The sequence below is a fragment of the Crotalus tigris genome, unplaced genomic scaffold, assembly GCF_016545835.1.
Source record: "Crotalus tigris isolate CLP2741 ecotype Arizona unplaced genomic scaffold, ASM1654583v1 scf7180000018073.2002930, whole genome shotgun sequence".
NCBI classification, from domain to species: domain Eukaryota; kingdom Metazoa; phylum Chordata; class Lepidosauria; order Squamata; family Viperidae; genus Crotalus; species Crotalus tigris.
This window is the reverse complement of record NW_024096808.1, coordinates 1335671-1361037: the sequence shown is the minus strand read 5'-3', so window position 1 is coordinate 1361037 and position 25367 is coordinate 1335671. Positions and strand designations below refer to the sequence as shown.

The 25367-nt window shown below is 40.4% G+C and overlaps 1 protein-coding gene across 1 annotated transcript in view; it reads right to left on the bottom strand.

Annotated features, from left to right (window-relative positions):
* The window catches only part of LOC120309832 (methylsterol monooxygenase 1-like), a 50188-nt gene extending 25851 nt beyond the window's left edge, over positions 1–24337 (bottom strand). The window contains exons 1-6 of the mRNA XM_039347449.1: positions 24183–24337; positions 22536–22843; positions 18536–18684; positions 17859–17985; positions 15691–15845; positions 10435–10680 (exon numbers count right to left, since the gene is read on the bottom strand). Of these exons, the coding sequence (XP_039203383.1) occupies positions 10473–10680; positions 15691–15845; positions 17859–17985; positions 18536–18684; positions 22536–22790 (894 nt within the window). The 5' untranslated portion in view covers positions 22791–22843; positions 24183–24337 and the 3' untranslated portion in view covers positions 10435–10472. The remainder of the gene's footprint in view (positions 1–10434; positions 10681–15690; positions 15846–17858; positions 17986–18535; positions 18685–22535; positions 22844–24182) is intronic.
* Positions 24338–25367: the final 1030 nt, after the last annotated feature.

Below are 25367 nucleotides of genomic sequence, written 5' to 3'. Positions count from 1 at the left end.
CACTCCAGCACAGGCCACACTCCTTTTCAAATAGCCAACGATCAAAGTTTCAACCCCATGCCAGAATTAACCCCAAACAAATCAACGATCCCATCACTGAAAGAATGGATGGAACAATTACAAGACACCTGGCCAATAGTTAGAAAAGCACTAGATGAAGCTAGGCAGGCATACAAAGCACAAGCTTTGGGTTGAGCCTATACCATTCATTATAGGAGAAATGGTGTACTTATCTACAAAATACCTAAAGTCCCTACAGCCCTGTAAAAAACTTGGACCAAAATATATAGGGCCTTTTCCAATTAAAAGAATCATAAACCCAGTAACAGTAGAATTAGAATTACCAAAAAATCTCAGGCAAATACACCTAATTTTTCATTGCAGCTTGCTGAAAAGAGAGCGTCAGTCACCTCTATGGCCAAAAATCCCCCCCCACCACCTCCAATCATGGTGGAGGGCGAACAACACTTTGAAATAAAGGAAATCCTTGACTCTAGGAGATATCATGGAGCGACTCAGTACCTAGTTGCCTGGAAATACCTCCCTCCCTCACAAAACGAATGGGTCCATAAACATCATGTCAGAGCCCCGAAGCTATTAAAGAAGTTTCACACAGAATACCCTAACAAGCCTGACTAACTTTTATACCTGTTTTGCTTTCTTTCAGGTGGATCTGTCATATTTTTGAGGGGCAGGATGTCAGAATCCAATTATATTTCATCTCTAGTTATCGATTATAAAAAAACCCATTTCTGCCTTCTATGGATTCTGTCATACGATGACGGGAAGGGGGTGAACAAAGGGGCTTTATGGCCCTCACTTCCTTCGATACACTTCAAAGGAACTGAATGTGGATAGCACCAAAAGGCCTAATCATAACAAAGGGGGCTATTATCTTTCATGTAGTTTTCTCTGAAGAAAGGAACTGGATGTGTGTATCACCAAAAGGACTAACCATAAGAATGGGGCTATCACCTTTCATGTACTTTTCTTTGAAGTCTCCATCCAGCCGGCAGTAAGGAAAAGGGGGTGGGAGTGTAATGCCTGAGACTGTTGCTAGAAGAGGGGGGTGATTGGGTGGGGCTACTGGGGAACCCCTTAAAACCTTGAATGGGAGAGCTTGGACTCCAAGTCCTGTCTAGAACGCCTGCAACCATTTTCTCTTAATAAAGGATGCCTGTTGGAAGAATTATTCCAAGAGTTCTGTCTTCTTAAGATGCAAAGTGGGGTGGGTCCTTACAGTTTCAGTCAAGCAGAATGCTATGATCCTTTCACACTGTTCCTGCCTTTTAAAATTCATTATAAGCAACACATGATTTATAGAGTACTATTTTTCATTAGAAAAACACACTATATTCCTGTGTCTGGAGAACATACACTCCATTTTATATCTGGGCAGCATTACATGCATACTACTTAGTCACATGTTTTGAAGCATGCAGAGCTGAACGCATAATTTTGGTCTTATGATAGTAGTTTCCTCAGATCATTGACATTTATTCCATCAGGTAGTGCAATTAGTGGTTCAATACATCTGAACCACTAACGAGGCAGATCATTACACACCATTCTAATTGCAGATTAAAAGTCATCCCAAATGCTATGTCATCTTTTAAGAGCCCTTGTGCTAAGTTTAACTCACACCAGAGTGGAGATCTGAAAAAAAAATAGATGGGAGGTATTGGATTGTTTCCCATTTATATGACTCAATACATGATTATGATTATTATTTGGCCCTGAATCCTTCAAAGACTCAGGCTTCACTGTGACTTAGGTCTAACATTGCAGTTGGTGATAGAAGCCATGATTTAATTTCATTTTAAGGGTGCCCAATTCCAAATGGCTCTGGGAGCTTACATTTTAAAAAGTGAAGGATTATAACATAAAGATCAGACACTCTGAAAAAACAAACACAATGCACCAAAGGAAAAAAACTAACAGGGCTCAACAACCATCCGCTTCCTGCATTATCACGTTTCCCCAGATTTTCAGAACATCATCAGGGTGGGAGACATCCAGATTGCTTTCATGTCTTTAATCTGATGCCTCAATACAAGTATTGCAGGTTTCTCCTTTAAATAGGCAGCTTTGGATTTATGGTTGTAAGATATAGTGGCTCAGAGGATTCATCTCAGTGGAGTAAAATGGGCTGCTTCTCCTATCTATTTGATTAAATAGAAACAAAATAAAAAATACTATATAAATTAAAGAAAACAGCCTAAAAGGTATGGTGGGGTGGGGAAGACAAGATAAGGAGGCTTACAATGACCTCCTGTCATCTTGGGGGGAAAGACTTCTGTAAAAATAAACATGTAGTTTAAACCATAGGGCAACTCTTGCAAGAAAATGCAGTTACCCCAGCCAATCATTTTGTATTCAAGATATTCTGATTTAGATTTCTTTTTCCAGCAGCCTTTTCCATATGTATATTATTTTAAACTATTAATTGCTTTTATTACATTCAAGTAAAAAAGGAGAGTAAGCATTGTTTTTTGAGGGTACATCAGAAGTAGAAAAAGTTGGCACAAAAACACTGTTCACTGCCCCAAAATTATACAGCTATACCCCACCCAATCTCTTGTCTTTAAGAAAACAAATGTATGGCTTTCTAAAAGATAGAATCCCAGTTAAGCAGGTTATACAAATTAGTGTTTTCCATAGTAGTCAGGAAGGCCAAGAAGTAATCAATATAATCTAAGAAAAGTCCCTATAGTTCCCGCATGTATATGTAGCGCCACCCCCATAAGGACTGCTTAACTCCAGGCCCTCCCCACCTCCCCTCCAAATGGCCACCAATTCAAAGAGGTCTCTCACGTTGGCACCTCTGCCTAACAGAGCATGTAACACGGTGGTATTCAGTCATGATCAGCAGCCATGCACATGGTCTCTCTCTCTTGACGGTGACTCACTTGGGATGATGGTAGTTGATCTCAAGCAATAAGAACTTACAGGGAAGATGGTAGTCAATCTTTAATGACAACAACTTGCCCAGAATGATGTTAATCAGCCTCTGGTGATGGCAATTTGCCTAGAATAATGGCGGTCAGTGCTGGTAGAGGCCTCCCTTGTCCGCTCTCCTCGCCCCTCTTTGACCTCACTCCATGTAATCCCTTTTTATCTCCCCAGCTGATCCTATAAAGAAAAAAACCCTTACCCCCCCTCACTAAAAGATGTATGTCAAATTCTTCCCTGACTCTCCCTCTGCCTAACTTACTCCAATGAGGGAATTAATAGTCTCTCCCTCCTTCCCTCCCTCTCCCTCTCCCTCTCCCTGGCCTGCTTCCAGCAAACGGCTCCAGCAACTACTCTCACTTTCTCTATCGCTCCCCCTCTTTTGTCCAGCTTTCCTGTAACAAAGCAAAAAAAGCAAAGGAACCAGGGAATAATAGCTTGGACTCCAATATTATTTTATTTGCTATACATAAAACATGACAAAAAGTCAGCTACTGTAAGACAAATTATCTTAACGATCAAATCAGCAATTTACAGTTATGTGTAATACAGATTACAATAACATTCATTAAAAACCAAGTTAAAAGATTCTTTGTAAGAAAGATGCTTTCTTAAATATACTTTTTTTTACACCTAATTGAGAAAGAGGATTTCCATAAAGGTTTTACTTGGTGAACTCAGTGTAGCTGTTCTTTCTAAACTTTAGGCTTTACATTAATGCAAAATATCCCCTCATTTTAATTTTAATGTATATGTTTTTTACATGATTTCAGTCATTTGATCATATTTAACCTTTTTTTAAATATATACTGTACAATATTTGTTTAATTTATCTATAGGATAGAAAGGGGCGTTGTCTTACCTGAATGCCTTTTCTCAGCATGAGGAATGTAGACTCCACGCATGGGTTGATTTAGTCTTGTAGCCCAATCAGACCAAACAATCAAAGTTGCCACGCCTCTGCAGGGTCTGACCATGCCCCAGTTTTCGAAAGGGCGAAGCGAATGATTGTGTGACAAGATGGCTCCGAACTGCTGACACTAACCTAGCTGCTAGTAATAATCAGGGAGGGGGTGGAGTTTACATTCCTCATGCTGAGAAAAGGCGTTCAGGTAAGACAACGCCCCTTCTCCAGCATGTAGAGGAATGTAGACTCCACGCATGGGACATACCAAAGCCCCTATGATCCCACGGGTGGGAAGCAGGTTGGTTAAGTGTCGGTGCTGAAATGGACCACTTGTTGTAAAACCCGACAGCCAAACGCAGCCTCCGCGGAAGCAAACTTGTCGAGTTTGTAGTGATGAATGAATGGTGAAGCGGACGACCACGTAGCCGCCTTACAGATGTCCTCTATGGACACCTGAGTCTGCCACGCCGCCGATGTGGAAGCGCTACGAGTAGAGTGTGCTGTCAGGCGGCTTGGGACAGGTAAAGAGGAAGCCTGGTAAGATTGAGCGATACAGGCCTTGATCCACCTGGCTATAGTAGAGGAGGAAACCTTCTGTCCCTTGGAAGTTGAGTGGAAAGAGACAAACAATGCCTCCGATTTGCGAAAGGAAGCTGTCCTCTTAATGTAATGACGTAATGCCCTACGTACATCTAGGTAATGCCACTGCTTTTCTAGTATGTGAGAAGGATTGGGACAAAAGTTTGGTAGTACAATGTCCTGAGCCCAGTGAAACAGGGTATTCACCTTGGGAATGAATGAGGGATCTAACCTCAGCACCACTCTGTCCTGATAGAAGGTACACAGATCTTCCCTAACTGAAAGAGCAGCCAGCTCTGACACGCATCTCGCCGACGTGATGGCTACTAGGAAAGCCACCTTGTGGGACAAAATGTGAAGAGGACAAGACCTTATAGGTTCAAAGGGAGACCTAGTGAGTGCCTGCAGAACACGAGGTAGTTCCCAAGATGGATACCTGTGTACTACCGGAGGTCGGGTGTTGGAGACTCCTTTCATAAAGGATCGGACCCTGGGATGATGGGACAATGGAGTGGCGTTGGCACAGGTGAACACCGTGGAAAGAGCGGCCACCTGTCTACGCAAGGTGTTGGGCACTAAGCCTTTATCCACTCCATCCATCAGGTATTCAAGAATCACTGGAATAGTGACAGAAGAGATAGACAAACCCTTACAGATACACCAGTCACAGAAGTTCTTCCAAGTGGCATCATAGATTCGGTTCGTCGCCAGCCGTCTGGACGCTTGGATCATAGCTATCACCCTTGAAGAGTAAGATCCGCACATCAGGAACTGGCGCTCAGATGCCAGACGGCTAGTTGTAACCACTATGGGTTCGGATGGCATATGGCCCCCTGTGTTAGAATTATCCTCTCTGGAGGGATTTGCCAAGGAGGGGCTACTGCAAGGTTCACGAGATCCGCGAACCATGGACGCCTCGGCCAATATGGGGCCACAAGGATTAGCTCCGCCTGTTCCTGTAACAGCTTCCTGATGACAGCCGGGATCAAGGGAAGGGGTGGAAATGCATATGGAAGGCCCGCCGGCCAAGGGCTGCGGAGGGCATCTGCTCCTTCCGAACCCTGGGATGGGTACCGAGATAGAAACGGGGGAAGCTGGGTGTTCTTCGGGATGCAAACAGGTCAACTTTGGGCCAACCAAAACGGTGAGTTATCTCCCGAAAGAGATGGGGATGTAGACGCCACTCTGAATGATCTATTGTAGATCGACTCAGAAAATCTGCCTGGTCGTTTTCCACCCCTGAAATGTGTTCTGCCTTTAGGGACAACAGATTCTGTTCCGCCCATGACCCCAGACACTGGGCCTCGGACATTAGAATCCGTGATCGAGTGCCGCCCTGCCTGTTGACACGGGCCTTTGTCGCCACGTTGTCTGTCAGAACCAGCAAGTGGCGGCCCGCCAACTTCTTGTGGAAATGGCGAAGTGCTAGGTGTATGGCTCTGAGCTCTAACCAATTGATATTTTTCTTGAGATCCCGTTGAGACCACCGTCCCTGGGCGAATTGAGATTGCAGATGTGCCCCCCATCCAAACAGACTGGCGTCTGTGGTCAAGGTTACCCGAGTCGGTTCTCTGAACAGGGATCCTTTGGACAGTGCTGGGGACAACCACCAGATGAGGGATGTGAGTGTCTGTGGTGGGACTCCCACCCTCTGTGGAAAACATGCTACACCCCGTTTCTGGTAAGGGAGTAGAAACCACTGTAGTTGTCTCGTATGAAGCCTGGCCCAAGGCACTATGGCAATACATGAGATCAGTTTCCCTAACAGCTGTGACAGCAGGAGTAGGGTTACACGTTTCTCCTTGCGCACCCTGGTGACCATCGTACGTATGCTGAGCTGACGCTCCTGAGACAGGAAAACTCGGCACTGGCTGGTGTCTATTATTGCGCCTAGGTGGAGCAAACGGTTTGTTGGGATCAGATGGCTCTTTGGGAAGTTGATCATAAATCCATGATCCTGGAGTGTCTTGATCGTCAGTGCCACGTCTGAACGGGCGTTCAGTGCCGAGGACGATTGGATTAGGATATCGTCCAAGTAGCACTGAACGTGGACTGGTACCAACCTGAGCTGTGCGGCGAGAACCGCCAGGATTTTGGTGAAAACCCTTGGAGCTGATGATAGGCCGAATGGCAGGGCCCTGTACTGATAGTGATGGTTGGAATACCTGAATCTGAGGAAACGCCTGTGATTTGGATGTATGGGAACGTGCAGGTAAGCTTCTGTCAGATCTATGGATGTAAGAAAATCCCCCGGCCGAATACTGCCCAGAATAGAATGAAGAGTTTGCATCTTGAATTTTTGGTAAATTAGGTACCGATTTAGAGCCTTGAGGTCTAGGATCACCCTCCATCCTCCTGAGGGTTTTGGTACCATGAACAGGATGGAGTAGAAACCCAGTCCCCATTGATCTGGGGGTACCCGCTCTATTGCCTCTATGCTTAACAGATGACAAATGGCCTCCTCCATGAGACCTTGTTTCACGGGATTTCTGGATAGGGGGCAGGAGATGAAGCGCCGAGGTGGGAGTGTGAGGAACTCCAGAGACAGTCCGTCTCTGATAGTGGTTAGAACCCAATTGTCCATGGTGGTACTTTCCCATTTGTGGAAATATAGTGCCAGTCTTCCGCCAATGGGAGGAATCCGCCTCAAGTCACTTTGACTTTCGGAAAGGACGAGCTCCTCTGCCGCGAAGGGGCCTCTTAGCCTGGAATTGTGGCTTTGGCTTGTCTCTGTACCCAGACCGGTCCGATGAGCGGTCCGGCCCTGCTTGAAAGGGCCGATACCCGCTCCATGTAGTTTGGTCTGAGCCAGACTTGAACGACGGACACCGGTTGTATGGAGAAAAACGTCTGCCCGTTTTTTTGACAACATGAGCTAGTACTTTCAACTTTTCCTTGTTTTCAGTCAGGTAAGGAGTGAGAGCCTCTCCAAAAAGGCGACCCTTATGATATGGTGCCGCAGCTACTCTCCATTTGTGCCTGGTATCGGCCTTCCAATTTTTTAGCCAGAACAACCGGCGTGCGGCCACATTGGAAGCTATGGCCCGAGCCGAATATTTGGCCGACTGCAGAGACACATCCGTCATGTATTCCAGTGCGGCCCTTAGTTTAGTGACATCCTGGTGAACCCTTACCTTGTCTGGGGATAATCTGGCCTGTAATTCCCTGAGCCAGATTAATGCAATTCTAGCGAAAAAGGAGTTAGATGTTGAGGCTCTTATAGCCCAAGCCGATGCCTGATGGGTCCTTTTGAGGGAAATCTCAGACTTCTTGTCCTCAGCCTTAAGGGCCTCCGACATATCTCCTGGGATTTTGGTGTCTGACAGTATGGGGGCGAGAGCCTCGTCTACACTTGGAACTTCGAGGACATCGTTGAGGGAAGGGACCGTATCTAAGAGCTTACGATCTAATCCCCCAAGAGCAGAGAAACTTCCAGGAGATCCCCACTGATCCTGAATGGATTTGAGAAACATAGGGGGGCAAGGTATCTGTAGGTTCTTCTTGACCGGTTCCAGAAACAATGGGTCAGAACTCTGTCCAGAGTCCTAATCGGTCGTCTGTGGTTTCACGGGTTCAATTGTTCTGGTGACATAGGCCTTTTGTAAAAGAGGATAGAAGGAATTTGGATTAAACACCCCTACCATAGGAGTTGCCTCTGCCTGAATGTCTTCCCCGTCTGACCACATGCCTTCTTCCGGAATCTGAGCAGAAAAATCTGATATCTCGCTCCCTTCAGATTGAGGTGGAGAACCGTGATCTGAAATCACATACTCCCTGGGATGCCTAGTTTCCGTGGGCGTAGGAGGGGTTGACGGTCCTTGGACTGGAATGGCCCTCCCTGAAGCCGCCATTGCCTGAACCACCGCCTGTGAGATCATGGCTTGGAACTGGACAGTAAATGAAGGATGTTCGGGGCCCCGAAGACCCGCCGCCATCGGCGTGAAAGATGCTGAAGGGATTGGGGGAGGGACGACTGTAGTAACCTCCCCCTGAGACCCACAAGACACTGAGGAAGCAGCTGGAATGGAATCTTGGACCTGTAATCTCAATTCTCGGTCAAAGAGGGACAGATGGTCCCGTTCATATCCCAGCAAGGAACCCTGGTCCAGGGTCTGCTCAGGAGACCAAGCCTGTGTAAGAGGGGAAGGTCGATGCTCCCAGGATGTGGATGCAAGAGGAGGTGAGGGGATAAGCTGCGTCTCTCCTGTCTGCCGCAGGGCTTTGGAGAATTGTCGCTCCAGCACCCCATGTCTGCTATCTGCTTGCTTGTCATCGGCCTTAGAGGTCCGTTTGACCTTGGCCTTGGCTTTTGCAGGTGTATCCAGACTGGATGGCTTGCATTTTATATTTCCACTGGAGGTGGAAGCCTGTGAAACGGTGTTATCCGCCATATTGAAATAAACAATAGGAAATAAACAACAGGTGTTCACCAGGAGATCCCTGGATCTGGCCAGTACTGCAGTAGAAGAAAAGACAGGTTGTCACCAGGAGATCCCTGGATCAGTCCTGTTCTGCAGGAGAAGAAAGGGCAGGTTTTCACCAGGAGATCCCTGGATTGGCCCTTGGTCTGCAGGAGAAAGGAAGGCCACGGCCCACCTGGGTGGTACAGGCCTGCACGAGGGTCTGTGAGGTCTGGCCCACCGTTAAGCACGGAGTCACTACGCAATATAAGCCGCGCTACGCTCAGGGGCTGTCCTCCCCATTCAATTTTTCAGGCCCACTGTAATAGAGACAATTTGGCCGAAAAGGTATCAAATTAAAGATAAGTCTATATATGAATATAGGTATATATCTTGTTTAATTTAATTCTGTTTTATTTTAATTGATTTTTTTTGACCCTCTTGTCTCACTTAGTGACGGCTAGGACAGTAAGTGCCGACCACTATGCAGACAGCGGAAAACAGGCAAGGCAAGCAGCCATCCAATCTGTTGGCACTGGATATTTAAAAGGTACTGGTAAATCACAGTCTGGTATTTTCCCTATGTCCACTAGGCAACCTGAGATGGTGCCTATTAAGCAGCTGAATGAAGATCTAAAGGAATGTAATTAGAACTCCTATTCCCCCCCCCCACACTTAGGGAGAATCACCAAATAAGTAAGTTACTTCGTGACCGAAAAGGCTGTAATTAGGACAAAGCAGTCAATTTAATGTGTGTGATCGGGCGGAGCCCAAAATGGTGGCCGGGACAATCTGATGAGAGATGAAACAAGCTGAGAGAAAAAATCCTCTCCTGCAAGTAATCTGGTAATCAGCTCTTTTAGTCAAACAGTTCACATGCTGTTTTTTTTTTTTTTTGGTAATTTACAGCTGACAATCAACAGTAACAAGGAAGTACTTGAGTAGTGTGAGGATCGAGCCTTCTAGAGGCTCAAAATGGCGCCCACAGGTTGTTTGACTTGGTAACAAACCTAAGAAGGTGATTTCAGTTTTCAGCTGAAAATTAGTAGTTTAGCTTCGCATTCACAGCGAAGATCTTGGGAGGGGGTGGGGGAAGTGGATTGTAATGAGGAGGCAGCAATCTACGATCAGCTGTCTGCCTCTGAAAACTCACGGAGAAGGGAATTGATTAAGAGAGAAGAAATGGTGCAGCACTGAGCTCAGAGCTGAACCAATCCCCCCCCCCCCAAGAAGGAAAAAAAGGATAGAGAAACCACGAATGGCAATAACTACCTTTCTGAATCTAAATTAGGAGCCAAATTCTCATGTGTCTTCAGGGCTGAGACCAAACGAAAACTGGGGCATGGTCAGACCCTGCAGAGGCGTGGCAACTTTGATTGTTTGGTCTGATTGGGCTAGAAGACTAAATCAACCCATGCGTGGAGTCTACATTCCTCTACATGCTGGAGAAAAACACAATCATTTGGAAAATGCATCAATGAATGTTTTTCCTGCTGCAAACCTAAGCTTGGTTTGTTTGTTAAAAGCCACGTTTTATTTTGAATTGCAATAATTGTTAAGTTTTCTAGTTTTAAGCAAAACTAAGTGGCCACTTGCCTCTTTGGTGCTGCCATTGAGTGTTGCAAATGGGAAATTTATTCCATCTTCTTTCCCATTGTGTCTTTCTCTTTCTTCATTTTCTCTTTGTAAGAATTGTACTGTGAATCAGTACCAAAGAGTTTATCCCACCAGGTGAAAGTTGAAGAGTAATTGCCATTGAGGTTCATATGATGGAAGTCATGAAAGCGGGATCCAGCATAAAAGGGCAGCAAATGTAAAGGATTCAGAGGAATATCATAGCCACTAAAAAGAAACATAATCGAATGCACATTTTAATAATATGAAGCCATTTCTCACATTTTATGTACAATTTGTTTAGTCCTAAAGGTCTGAAATAGGATCTTGTATCTATTTGGAAATAAGTCCCATTGAGTTCAATGGGTAAATGAATAAATGACTAGGGCTTTAGATATTTATTTAGTTTTAGTATCAACATGACTGTGATGATCCAGGGCAAAGCACAGAGGAAATGTAGTCAGCTGGCAATTCAAACAGTTTTTTTTTATTGTTCCAAATTTTCCGCAAATGCTCCCAAGTTTACTGGCAAGCCTCAAACAAAAGAATCACACACACCCCTTCAGCCGACTCTGGCTGAAAGTAGGTTCAAATACAGTCTGATTAACATAAGAAAGTACTCAAGGCCATAGAGATAACAAGGAAGAAAACATAAACTTAACAAGTCTGTTTGAATCAGTTTTCAGTCAATCTAATAGTTTGAGTTTCCAGGTTTCCAAACAGAAGTCACAGAACAAGAGATCAGCAACAATACACAACACTCCAAGAATCAGTGTTTGTTCCCGACAAATCCCCTCCCCACAGCATCTCCTTAAATCTCAATCTCCAGATGTTCCTTGTGTAGAAGGGCGGGATGCTCTCCTCCTGAGTAATTAAGCCTGCCTGCGTTGTTCCCTCCTTCTCTCCACTCTCTGTGCTCTAGGATCAGGTGGGGGTGGCCCTTGCTCATCGCCTGAACTCTGCCTCTCCTGTTCCTCCTGTTCCAATCCTGAAGGGCCCTGGCCTGCCTCAGTCTGCTCTGCCCCACATTCCTCTGACACCTCTCCCTCGGCCTCCATAGGATCCCGTTCCAGTTCATTTTCCTCCGCAGATTCAGGTTCAGATGGAGGCATGACACTGGCTTTGAATCTTCTAAAATTCATTTTTTGGAAAGTCTTAAAGAATATTTCTTATATCTGTACTAGTCCATTAAATAACTTTCACACACACACACACACACACACACACACACACACACACATACACACATATATATATACATACATACATACATACATATATATATATGTAGCTAACAAAGTGGGAGAGAACCCGTGGCTTAGAGGTTATAACATCTGCCTAACATGCAGATAGCCCAGGTTCGAATCTCAGAAGAGTAAGTTTGGCTGATGAGGGTTAAAGGAACCCGAAATAGCTATACCATTCTCTCTTTATTCTTTGTTAGCAATACCTAATATATATATATATATATATATATATATAGGTCTTTTGTTGTTCGGATTTTCTCCCGCGTAAAATTGGAAGTATCTTGGCGACGTTTCAATGAAGTCACATTCGTCATCTTCAGGCTGGTGTTTTCAGCTTCTTGCTTTGAGCAGCAAAGCTGAAAACACCAGCCTGAAGATGACGAATATGACTTCATTGAAACGTCGCCAAGATACTTCCAATTTTACGCGGGAGAAAATCCGAACAACAAAAGACCTATATACAAATACCCGCGAAAACCTCAGAAAACAAATATATATATATATATATATATATATATATATATTCCAGGAAAATTATGTGCCTATTCAAACTGTCAGGATTATTACAAGCAGAAAAATAAAATAAAACTTCTCAGCTCTGAGAAGAGATAAGTAACATACTATTATAAGTTTCTACATGGTGATTATATTTCATACACATACAAACCTAGTCCATCATGAGTTGTTCATATTCTCCCATAGTATATGCCAGCAATCTAATCTGGCAGGGTTGGTGCACTTTTGAGTTCCATTGATTAAACAATAATATCTATCAGGACCCCAGAAGAGCGTCTTTCTCTGTACCAGCAATTGCCCTCTAGAATGTGGTTCCCCACAAGATTTGAATGGCCCACCAAGTGGTGTTTTGAAGGGCCCTGAAAACCTGGCTCTTTGCCCAGGCCCTTTTCTGACTCAAGTACTCAAGCCCCATCCAGATGGTTGGGTGGTTAACTCTGCCACCTTTGCTCTTTTTGCTCTGTTTTTTATTTGTTTTAAATGTTTTAAACACTTTTTAAACTGCCTAGATTTGCTGGGAGTCAGTGGCATATAAATTTAATATATTATTATTATGGCTCATTACACAGTCAGCCAGTCATTTAGATTGGATTTAGCATTTTTATCTGCCTATTGAGTCCTTCTCAAGAACCTGGGATAGGCAGATTTGTTTAATGGTGTTAAAGATATAATCACAGAGTGTAAGCTGTTCTAAACCAAAATTGCCTTTTGCAATTGGTTAGTTTGGTCATGCCAAACCATGGTGCTCAGATGTTTTGGGTCTGCACGCAAGGGACCTATTTTGGGTACTATCTTTGCTTTCTTTTGCCACAATCCTTCTACTTCCATTCTGATGTCTCCAGGTACTGCCATATCCACCATTGAAACTTTATCTTTCTTATCAACAATTGTTAAATTTGGTGTGTTATGTGGTAGGTGCCCATCTGTTTAAATTCTAAAGTTCCAGAGCAATTTAGCTTCTTCATTTTTTGTTACATTTTCTATTTTGTGGTTCTTGCTTGAAAGCAAATTATATTTCTTGCAGATCTCCCAATTCACTATTGTTGCTATTTTGTAATACCATTACTTGTGATCAGCCTGTGCAATCTTTTATAGCAGTTAACTAGATGATCCACTGTCTCTATAGCTTCTTCACTGAGGCAGCATTTGCTATCTGTTGGTGTCTTCTTATTTCCTGCTTTCTATGCATTTGTTCTTACGGTTTGGTCTTCTGCAGTCAGAATTGGTCCCTCTGTCTTTTTCTTTCACTTTCCTGATCTTAATCTTTGTCAGGTCTTGTTATTATCTGCTATTTTTTTTAGTGTACTGGCTATATAATATTTTTCCTTGCTATGTCTCTTTTCTATTCGACATGTGGTCTTTCTTGTAGGCCAGTATGGTCTCCCCAATAGTTAGTAAGCTTTCATGTATATTACCTTCAATGCATCTTCTTCATTTACCAGATAGTTTTTCAATGCTCACTTTTCTTTTTCAACTGTCTTGCAACATTCCACATCAACCTATTTTTCTTGGTAAGTAAAGACTGTCAGCATTGCTGTTTGGATGAAGGGTATGACTCATTGTCATTGTTTTTCTGATATTTTTATTCAGGACTTTTAGTTCTGCTTGAGTCCAGTCCACTATTCCAGCTGTGTATCTAATAACTGGAACTGCCGTGTTATTAACTGCTGTTATTAACTCTTATTTCCTCCACTAAGTTTGGACTTTAAAATCGTCTTCACTCTCATGATATATTCACTTCTCATTTTTTTCTTGACATCAAAACTCTTGATTTTGTCAGCTTGAAGGATGCCCAGGCATTTGTAGTGGTAGTCTTCATCCAGATTTTTGATGTTATTTCTATAGGACATCTTGATTCCTTCAGTTTTCATTATTTTTTCCTTGTTGACAATGAGGCCAGGATACATGTCCAGATCAAACTCCATTGCAGTATCTTGACTGTATATATGGGCAGTCTGGGCTGTTGGTTTGAGCTCCGAGCTTGGCAATTTGGTTGCATACATTTCGTCACCATTCGAGGAGACATCATCAGTGCACTTTGAATTGTGCTCGTCTGCCAGAATACTGGCCTTTAAATACCTTTTTATGTGATGCAAATTGGTATGAATGTTATTTGTTCGGATATTTCTGAATCATGGTCTGATTTTGGGCTGTTTGATTGGATGGTTGTTGTTGCTGGGCTGTAGTCTTTGGTGTTAAGTACCGTCTGTGTGATGAAAATTAGTTTTAGTGTTGTTTGTGATTCTATTTTAGATGGTATTTTTCCATGCAATTTCAGATCTATGTAAAGTAGATAGCATAGCCTAGCAGATGTTTTTGAAGTTTGATAGCCATGGACTGAGTTAATCAGTACTATCGACAATGATAAGCAGTAGTGGTGATAGTGAATCTCCTTGAAAGTTCCTCTTTTGGTATTAATTTCTCCCAGTCTATCACCACTGACCAGTAACTATGTCTTCCATTGTGCATCTTTGCACAAAACCTCTGATGTTTGTATTTCTAGGCACTTGATTCTCTGATTGTGTGGCAGAGAGTCCTTCATGTAATCTATTCAAGCTATGTTCAAATTGGTCTTTCTATTACAGTTTTCCAAAATCATCTTGCCAAATTTGGAGCTGCTACTCACCTGGTTTTAGAAGAGGTCCTCTGTTATTTGCACAGTTTCCCTTCTGCCCAGGTAGAAAGAACTGGACGCTACTGGACTGCATCAGCTACCACACCAGTTAGCAATTTGAAAGTTGTTGGTAACTAGGAAATTGGCCTGCAGTTGCCTGATGCTGCTCCTTTTGTTGGAGCTTTAATTATCAGGGAGATTTTGACAGATATTAACCAATGTTCAACTTTACCTTATTGGTGGGCAGTAAGTGGGTAGAGACTAGTCAGATGCTTCAACCACAACTCTTGATTTTTCTTGTCCTATTCTCCACCGTTTCTATTTTTATTATGGGTTCTTTCATTTCAAGTTGCTTTATACTAATCCACCTCCTTTATCTAGGCGCATTCATGTATTTTTTTATGTTGTCCCATAGCTGCACCCAGAACTGCACTGTTTCTTTATCAGGTATTGATCAGTTCATTACAGTCTCTCTATTGATGGATTGTAGAAACATTTCTGATTTGACTGAAATTGGAGATTCTGCCTATAGTGTGCAATTTGAGGTCCGTATTTGTAGATCTTCTTGGCTATAGCCATTATTTGACGCTTTATTATTTCCAATGCTTCCTTAATCTTCCTTGTTTCTAGATGGTATCTCCTGATCAGATATTCTTTGGTTTTCTTGTTCTTCAGATATTTTTCTTTTATCTGTTCAATATTCTATTTAAGTAATGAAAATCTTTTTTGCCCAAACAATATCTGAAGAATTTAGAAGCTTGTCACTGAGAAGTTAGTGACAACTTTTTCCAATAGTTATGTTTAAATAATTTTAAATTTTCTGAATCTGAACACAATCATTAATAAATAACAAAAGATTACCTGTGAACATCAATGGTCTCTATCAAACGACAAAATAACCATGCCCACAGGAAAATTACGTGATTACAGAAGACCATTATCGCAATGAAGAATCCAGTTCCAAGGATTAGAATTTCTAAAGGATGTGCATATTCAGCTTGCATCCCAAATGGTGCCTGAAGAAAAATATACAGAGAAGGTTCATGTACGTGTAACCATACTGAATATTTCATATATATGTTTCAATATGACAGTATTGTTTCAGCAGATTTTCTTCCCTCACATGCTAACCTTCGACTCAAATGTAGAATTGAATAAATTGAATACATTTCTAAATGTAAGAATATTTGCTACTGCTAATTCCAGACAGCCCCTTAAAACAGTAGGTGCTATGTAACTGTGGATACTGTGTGATTTAAAGGCACACAAAGAAGATTCTATAGATCAGTAAACTTATATGTATTCTGTTTTCCTCAATGTTTCAAAAGATCATGTTAAAGAGGTTGCTTGAAACTAAGTTTCTTATTATTTTAGAAACAGAAATTAGTTATTCAAATAAAGTACAAATGTTTCGCACTGTATTTTTTTTTAAGTTCAAATGTAAACTGGAACTTGGAGAAAAGATTTATCTTAACAGAATAACAAAGTTGGAAGGGACCTTGGAGGTCTTGTAGTCCAACCCCTGGCTCAGGCAGGAAACCCTATATCATTTTAGACAAATGGTTGTCCAATCTCTTCTTAAAACCTTCCAGTGTTGGAGCAGTCACAACTTCTGGAGGCAACTCATTCCACTGATTCATTGTTCTGTCAAGAAATTTCTCCTTAGTTCTATATTGCCTTTCTCTTTGATTAGTTTCCATCCATTGTTTCTTCTCCTGCCTTCAGGTACTTTGGAGAATAACTTTTCTTTGTGGCAGCCCCTGAGATATTGGAACTCTGCTATCATGTCACTGCTAGTCCTTCTTTTCATAGTAGGAAATTTCTTTGCATTTCTTCTTAAATATCTAAGACATCAAATGATGGGAAAGATTATTCCTGAATTCCTGCAGAGTTGTTGGTAGTCAATATTGTAAAAATTAGTCTGATCTTTTAGGTCTGCTAAAATGCAGGTCACAAATAAAAATATATAAAATAGAATAGAATAGAGCATATGTAAAATATAAAATATAGTGTGGCTTATTATTTGCAATTTACACAATGCTTACTGCAAACCCAGGCAAAAGTTTCTAAATTTAACATAAATCCTCTCAAATTGGAATTTGCTTGATTTGAATCTACTATCACTATATAAGAAAAGATATGCCCATTCTGAGAAATGTATCTGACATTCAACTATATTACAATACATACCATACAATATTCTTTATTGGCCAAGTGTGATTGGACACACAAGGAATTTGTGAATTATATTACAATGTATAATTAATCAAGACTGGCTAAAATAAATCACTGCAATTACAAATACTGAGCAACTGAACACTTACCAATATAGCCCAAATTGTGGAAGTAGTGTCAGAGAAGCTAACATTCATTATGAGCTATGATTGGGAAATGATGCTAAGAATAAAATGGGCTTCTATGTTCTAGATCAGAATTCCCCAATCTTTCTGGCTTTGCGGACTGGTGCGGGGAGGGGGGATGGTTCTGCACGAGCAGCAGGCACACTGCTTGCAAAAATGGAGGACATGTGCTTTCCTGCTGCTCGTGCAAGTAGGGATGTATACGTGCACCCACCACTTCAGATGGCCAGTTCTGAACAGTTCATGGCCCAGTAGTGGGCTGCAGCACCCCTCAACAGAGGATTGGGGACCCCATTCTAGATAACAGAATAATAAAAAACACAATACACTTCTTTCTTAATAACAAGTTAGCTAAGAAAAAATGCTAAGAGGAACAAAATCATATTATTGGTTTACTGCAATGTTTAAGTTAAAACTCTTCAACTTTTGTAAACCATTCTGGCCTCATATGATAGGAAGAACAGTAAAGAAATCATATAGCTAAATAATAAACCTGCTAGTTTCTTCTCCCTATTTCTAAAAAATATTAACTAATACATGCCCATTGAATGAAATGTTAAGCCTGCAATCATATACAGAAACAGGTCCCAATGATTTGTATGGAATTTTCTTATTGGTAAGTGCATATACAGCTTAACTATATAATAAAAAAATTAAGAAATTACATACAACAAATTCATGATGTACTTTGTGAATATATTTATATATTTTCTTATGATGAAGTAGTCGATGCAGGAAATAATGCCAGGTATCTTCAATCACAGCAGATCCAAAGCACTGGGCAACTATCACAAACCTTTAAAATAAAATTGGTTTTTGAGATGATTATATATTTGTACAATCTATCCAATGACCAGTGGTAGAAACCTGACATATTTAACATACAAAGAACTTTTAATAAGATATTTTTCCCTCTTGGAGCAACAAGCACAGCAAATAAGTCATTGCCTGAGAAAGACAAGAAACATAGGAGTTAATTATAATGTAGTTTATATTATATTTAAAATAACTCTTAGGCTTCCATTTTCGTCTTGCATAAAGATATCCAGATATTACCTATTATATTTCTATTTGTTTTATAGAATGAATAAATGATAACATGTTGCTGAATGTTTCTGGAGCTTAACAATTACGAATAGCAGACACTGTCTCCCTGCAACTAGTCTATTAAATTAAGGTTTCACTCCCTTGTCATTTTTAATCAATAAACCATAGAGTCAAAAGCATTTTGTCTCAGAACTCCTAGAAATTTCTCCCAAACCCAATCATTTATCAGCATTATACTAACATTTGTAATGTTGGAAATATGTATTTTTAACAACAAAAAATAATTGAATATTACTTACCATCTTGGCATGCTTTCCCAGTCATAAGGAATATTAAAATATTCTGTGAAATAATAGCTACCACATATGAGAGGCAATTGAATAAAAAAGCGATTGAGCATAATTTGTTTGAAACATTTCCATTGTTTAGTCCATGTTTCTGGTCTATCCTATAACAGCAGCAAATAAACAAAAAATAATTAAATAGTGCATATTGGAAACGGATTAATCTTTCTCACAGACATCTTTTCCCAGCTACGATGATGTCAACATTACAAAACATATATTGCAACATGTTCTTGACTTTTGAACTTCTGTTACAATGTCTCCTACATGTTAAAGGGGTGAGGTTACATAATTGTCTCCTTGTCCTCTGCCCCATGTGTTTATGGGTAATAAGTAATAGGAAAATTACGGCCCACTCATAGCGATTCTCTTAATTAAAAATCCAATCTTAGGCAAGTTTACTTACAAATATAACTTTGTGTTCAGTAGTATTTTTCCTCCATAAGTATGGGTAGGTCTGAAGCAAAATAAACTGCTTAACTTGGATTCAAGTATTACACTGCAAATTGTGCATTCTTGAAATGAGTTGGTTGGATATAATTTTTTAAATTAAAGAAGTGTTCTCTGATTACTTTTCTTTGATTTTATTTGTCCTGCACTGAGATATTGGTTAATAATTTTAGGTATGATTTCTTGTAATGCACTTTAGTCAATACAAATATTAGCTGGATTCAATAAATAACTCACACAATATATTCCACCAACTAGTATAACTTATAAATCTGGTTAAAGCTCTGCTTTCAATAAAGTTTTCTGTCAGCAAGAGCAATGTATGTGGCTGCCAGTTAAAGGACTACCCCTAATTTCAAGGTGTACTGTAAAGACTTTAATGTTCTTGCATCTGTAGGAAGAAAAATCAGGTCCAGTCCCAAGCTGGGAGAAAGCCGCTGAAACTAAAATGGAGGCTACTAGGCAAGAAGATATCTGTTTATTTGGTAGCCAGAAACTAAAATGTCAGCAGCATGTTTCTGGGGTGGCTGACAAAATGGAATTGAGAGTAGGTGGGTTTTTATACTTTCTTTGGGGCTTTGGGATTGAAATGCCTGTTCCTGTGTAAGAATATGTCCTTTAATATTTTAATGACCATTGCCAGATTCTTAATGGGATCATGGCTAGTTCTACAGGCAAGAAGTGAAGTGCAAATCCTAGGTGTTTGTCTGAGCTAATCTTAGTTGGGCCTTGCCTATTGTGCTGCTTATTTAAGGTTTCTGGCTGTTCTTTCTTTATGAATAGTGTGGCCCAGTCTTACTGAATAGATTACAAAATCCCCATTCCTAAAGACTAATCTCCTCAGGTTTCTGCTTTTGGCTGCTGCTTTTAAGAAGGTGTCTCTCCTCTTCTCCTTAGGAAAAATATTCTATTCTGCCTCTTTTTTAATATTAAGAATAAAGAATAGTTCATTCTGGGGAGGGAGGCCCTCCTATACATCAAATACTGTCTTAATTTGTAGATGCATTAACAACAGGTTTTTCAACAGTGACTAGTTCCAAGCCTGACAGAAAAGCTCTTTGTTCTCATGATTTTATTTTTAAGTTATATTTTTCAGTGTAACCGCTGAAGCTTAGCATTTATTGCATGGAATGTTTTGACTTTCACACATTTCGTGTTTTATTGTTACATTTTATCTCAGACACATCTTTGAATAGATTTTTGTAGTTAAGAGTCAGTAAAAATAATATGTCAGTAGGTAAATTTAATCAGTAGAGTTTCAAGTCCTTTTTATTAATTTCTTTCAATACTTCCAGATAGAATGGAGATTTGATACCAATTTTGCAAAACAACCACTGGACACAGATTTGACATTAGGACACCCCACAATAAAGACAAAGTAGTATCAGAGCATTTTAATCTCCCTGGACGCTCTCTGGCAGCCCTCAAATTTTCTGAGTAACGTACATCTAAAGGTTTCAGGCAATTACAGAATATCTCAACATATACAAATGATTTTAGCAGGCTATAAATGTAATTATATGTAATTTTTAATTTGTATTTATTTTATATATAATTTGCATCCGTATAACAATAGCTTTCCCCTCCCTTCACCCTACCTCACTCCAATTTAAATCCTAAATTTAGTCACTCTATGCATTTAAGGAAATGAGCTTCAATGACATTTGAAGCATATTGCTGGCTCATATTTATTTAAGAGATTGTCTACTAGGACTCCAAGATCTCTTTCATCCCTTTGACTCAGTCAAAGATAATATCATATTCTACAAGAAACTCTTAAAACTATTTCATCAGCATTTTTTATTATAAACAAAAATTCATTACCAATGTCATCTCTATCCTGGAACTTCTATTACACCAGAACTTTGCCATGACAAGATAACAAACATACACAATACAACATGTTTCCCTATAGGAAACATATAAAATCACATGAATGCCTAAATGCTTCCAGCTCATCTCCAAATCTATCATGTATAGTCAGGCTCTACACCAGTGGTTCTCAACGTTTGTGTGACGGCGACCCCCGTCACACAAACGTTCTGCGCATGCGCAGCGTGGCGCGCATGGGGGCGGGACCATGTATGCGCAGCGGCACCCCATGCGCGGCACGCATGCGCGGCGGCGCCCCCATGCGTGGCGCGCATGCACGGCGCCGCCCCCATGCGCAGCACGCATGCACGGCACCGCCCCCTGAGGGGGAAAAATGGTGGATCGCCGCCTTTGGCGACCCCCGAAAAATGGTCGATCGACCCCAAATTGGGTCGCGACCCATAGGTTGAGAACTGCTGCTCTACACAAATGCAAATTTGTTCTGATCCACTTAACAAGAAATGATCAACTGGTGGAACTAAACCAAGCATCAGGTGACTAACCTACCCATAGAACAAGATGAATAGAAAAAAACCCCAATAGGGCTAGATCAATTACTTGGGAGGAGCTAGTAAAAGATAGGCATCAGAAACAAAACAACATAATACCACCTAATGTGCTTACATCTCGAAGTTCACACTACTGAAATGCATTATTAGTAAGTTACAGCCCATACTAGACAAAGATACATTATCTCAGGCACTTGTATGGCAGGCCCACTCTTGCATACAGCTACCCAATTATCTAGCCTAAACAAATTGTCCAAACAACAGAGACAATAACAAAAAATGCTAATATGGAACCAAATCTTACAATAAATTTATATATCTATTTTGCTCTAACATCATCATCACAGGCTACAAGAAATATAGACACACGATTGGAGGTGCCTTCACGTGGTCTTTCTCTGATGTTATTCATGCCATCGTCTACCAGGAATGCCCCTCTGAATTTTACATAAGACAAATGGGACAACTTTGCACAAAAGAACCAATGGATACCAAATTTGACACCAAATTTTCTTCAATCAAAATAAGAAAAAAATATTTGATTTCAACCTTTTTGGACATTCTATGGCATATCTCAAAGTGCCAGTTTTGGAAAAACATGACTTTAACTCCATCAATGAATGAGATGTTGCTGAACTTACATGTTATTTATTTATTTATTTTTATCCCCCTTTTTATAAGCTCAAGGCAACAAACATACGTAAAACTCCTTCCTCCTATTCTCCCCACAACCCTGTGAGGTGGTTAGGTTGAAAGAGTGAAAGGTCCAAAATAACACAGATGGATGGATGGATGGATGGACAGACATACCTCTCAAAAGTTTTAGCAATCTCAGAACGTCTAAACAAACACTATGTTTTTAACCTAACACAAATTCTAACCAATACAATAGGAATCTATTTTACATATAAACTGCATTTGCTTAACCAATGATCTTGCCCTTCTTACTCCCATCTCACTCCAATTTAAATCCTACATTAGTCTGATGAAGTGAGTTGCAGATCATGAACATTTATACATTTTAATAACAAGTCTTAGCTATATAAAGTGCCACCAAACTCCTCCTAATGTTTTAGCACTCTAGATTAACATGGTTCTCTTACAGTGTTAAAGTTTTATCTTACCTGTTGTATTTTATATTTTTGCATATAAGGTATAAACTGAAATACAAATCCGGGTAAGCATATTAAAAAATAGAGAAGTTGGTAAACGAGAAATGAACCCCAAGCTGCAATCTGGAATTTAGTGTAGTTGTTTAGCATATAGGTCCAAGCATTTTTAAGTGGTTGTTGTAGTGGATTTTCAGGCAGCAAAGAGTCAATGTATTCTACAGCAAAGTAGGCAGAATGCAGTATCTCAGAACTATTGTTATTCATCATCGTTCAGTTCTGGCACATCACACTGATAGTTTCTTAACAAAGTTTCTATGAATCTGTAAAATGTCAAATTATTGAGAGAACTCAATAAATGATAAGAAAAATAAATAGCAGTACAATATTAATATCTTTATTCTATATAATAACTGTTCAAGCAGCATAGACTACACAAACAGATTTGTGATTGCTAGAACTTATATTTGCAGAAAGGTTTGTTTTGACAGTGGTTCCATCTAGATCCCATGTAAAAATTACAAAAAAGAATGAGATTCATAATTATTCTCATCCTGAGCATGTGGATATGATTTGCATTTTGACTATGGTCTCATATCAAGTGCCTGTAAAAACACACATGTAGGAGCTAAAAAGTTTTAGATGAGCAATTGTAATGGCTCTCTAGATACAGATGGATATAGTTTAGTGGTGGCTTCATATGAATACATGATAAAAGTAATTGGCTGTCTCATGATTCCGAGTTTATCCAGGCTTGCTTTATGTAATTATTTAATATAGTCACCAGTAAAGGCATGTGAGATAAAGTGGTACAACTGACTTATTCTACCTGTTGCTTTCCAGAAGTCTTGTGATACAATTCTAATTACTAACTGCTACATAACTAAAGAAGAACATCAGGCTGGGCAATGCTTGTCTACAGTATTTGATTAGGAATGCAAACTGTAATCTCCACTAAACAATTTTAAGCCATTCACTGACACTGATCTGCACTAGAGCTTTGGTAAGATAACATGGGAGACGGATACATTACCTTGAATGCGCTTTCAGAAGTGTTAAATTGCCGGCCCCGCGGGCCTGTTTTATCATACTGAAACCGGGCCCACCCCATAGCCAGCAATGTAAAAAGAGTCACGATATATCGCGACACGTCACGTCACGTCGCGGGTTTGACACCGGTGGCTCAGAGAAAAGCCCAGGACCAAGTTAAGCATATTCAGCTATTTCCTTATTTTGTCGCAACAGGCAACAATTATGAATAAACCTATCATCTGTTGGGAAAGTACTTTTCAGTGATCATCTCATCTGTAAGAAACAAACCTCCCCTCATTCATAAATCGGTTTTGTTTCTGACGGAGATGCATAAGGAATAGTAAAGAGATATAAACGATAATACATTGCAGCTAAATGCTCCCAACACCATAAATAATAAAAAAAAACAGGCACAAATAAAAATGCGGAGGACAGATGCTATTCTTTGGAGATGTTGACATAATGATGTTGACATAATGAAATGCAATGAGTTCACTTCGAAAGTGCCTGTTCCTGCATTTCCAACCTCCGTATTACGAAACCGGTTAATTACGTTACAAAAAACTCGGAAAAGCACAGATCCACACAGCCCACGGAGTCACACTAATGCGATGTCTCTGGTTCGCTTACCTCGCAAAGCGCAGCTCTCTCCGCAAAACTCCAGGCGAAAATGCAAATTCCTCCTCAGGACGAGCTCTAGAAAGATTGTTCCGTCCTTAATTTGTAAGGCTTCGCTGCTCTGATTGGCTAAACGTGTTTCTCAACCTTGACAATTTTAAGACTTCAACTCCCAGAATTCCACAGCCAGCTAAAGCATGAGATGTCGTCATGATCAGGCGTGCGCTCGCTCGACAATAACGGAAGTCCGCGAATTACTATTGGAAGGAATGGAGTGAGGATGGGTAGGTTTCTGTTGCACATAGTGAACATCGCTTCACCAATGAAGATAGGTGAAATACTGTAAATGGGTCGTTACTATGGAAATCGCAAGAGTCTCCTACTTTTTTTTGTTTTGTTTAAATGAAATTGGTATTTGATAGAAGCAGATTAAGGAATGCAGACATTCAAGCCAATCCTGTCATGCAATCTTTCATTGACATATTGAATACAATAAAATACATAGCTTAAACTATCTGGGCAAACGAAACAGTTCTCTTTTCTATCTTAGTACTCCCAATCTGGGCTGCCAGACTGGCACTAAAGAAATACAATTCTCCGGAGTTTTGCAGATGCTGTCAATCAGCTATGGAGTCTTACTGGCCAAGTTCTAATCTTTTTGCTACTTGAAGTGTGTTTTAAAGTGTTTTAAAAACTAACTAGTTTTTCATTTATCATATTTTTAAGGACATTTTTATGGTGTGTAGAAGCTCATCACCTACCTGTTTTACTATCTGTTTTGATTGACTGTAGTTAATTGACACTTCTCAGAATGTAAACCTGAAACTTTGTACCATTTTAAAGATGTTCATTTAATTGAAGCCTCTTCTCCAAAATTCATTAGCACCTAATTTCTCACCAAATTTTTCAATCTTAAGGAGTAGACTCCTTCAGTGTAGACCAAAGCTTCAAACACCATAGTACCAAATCATGCAGTAGAAATAAAACCAACATATTGTATGTGTTGTATATGTGTTTCTCAATCTCTAAAATGATGTGGTTTATTTTAGAATAAATGTTAAGGGTAGATTTTCCTGCTCCTGGCAAATTGCAAATCCTTTTCCTGAAACATGAGGTGTGTCTAGCTACAAGAGCCTCCTGAAGCTCAAGTTTGCTCGTGTAGGGAAATAATCTTCTACTTAAGTTACTTTTCTTATC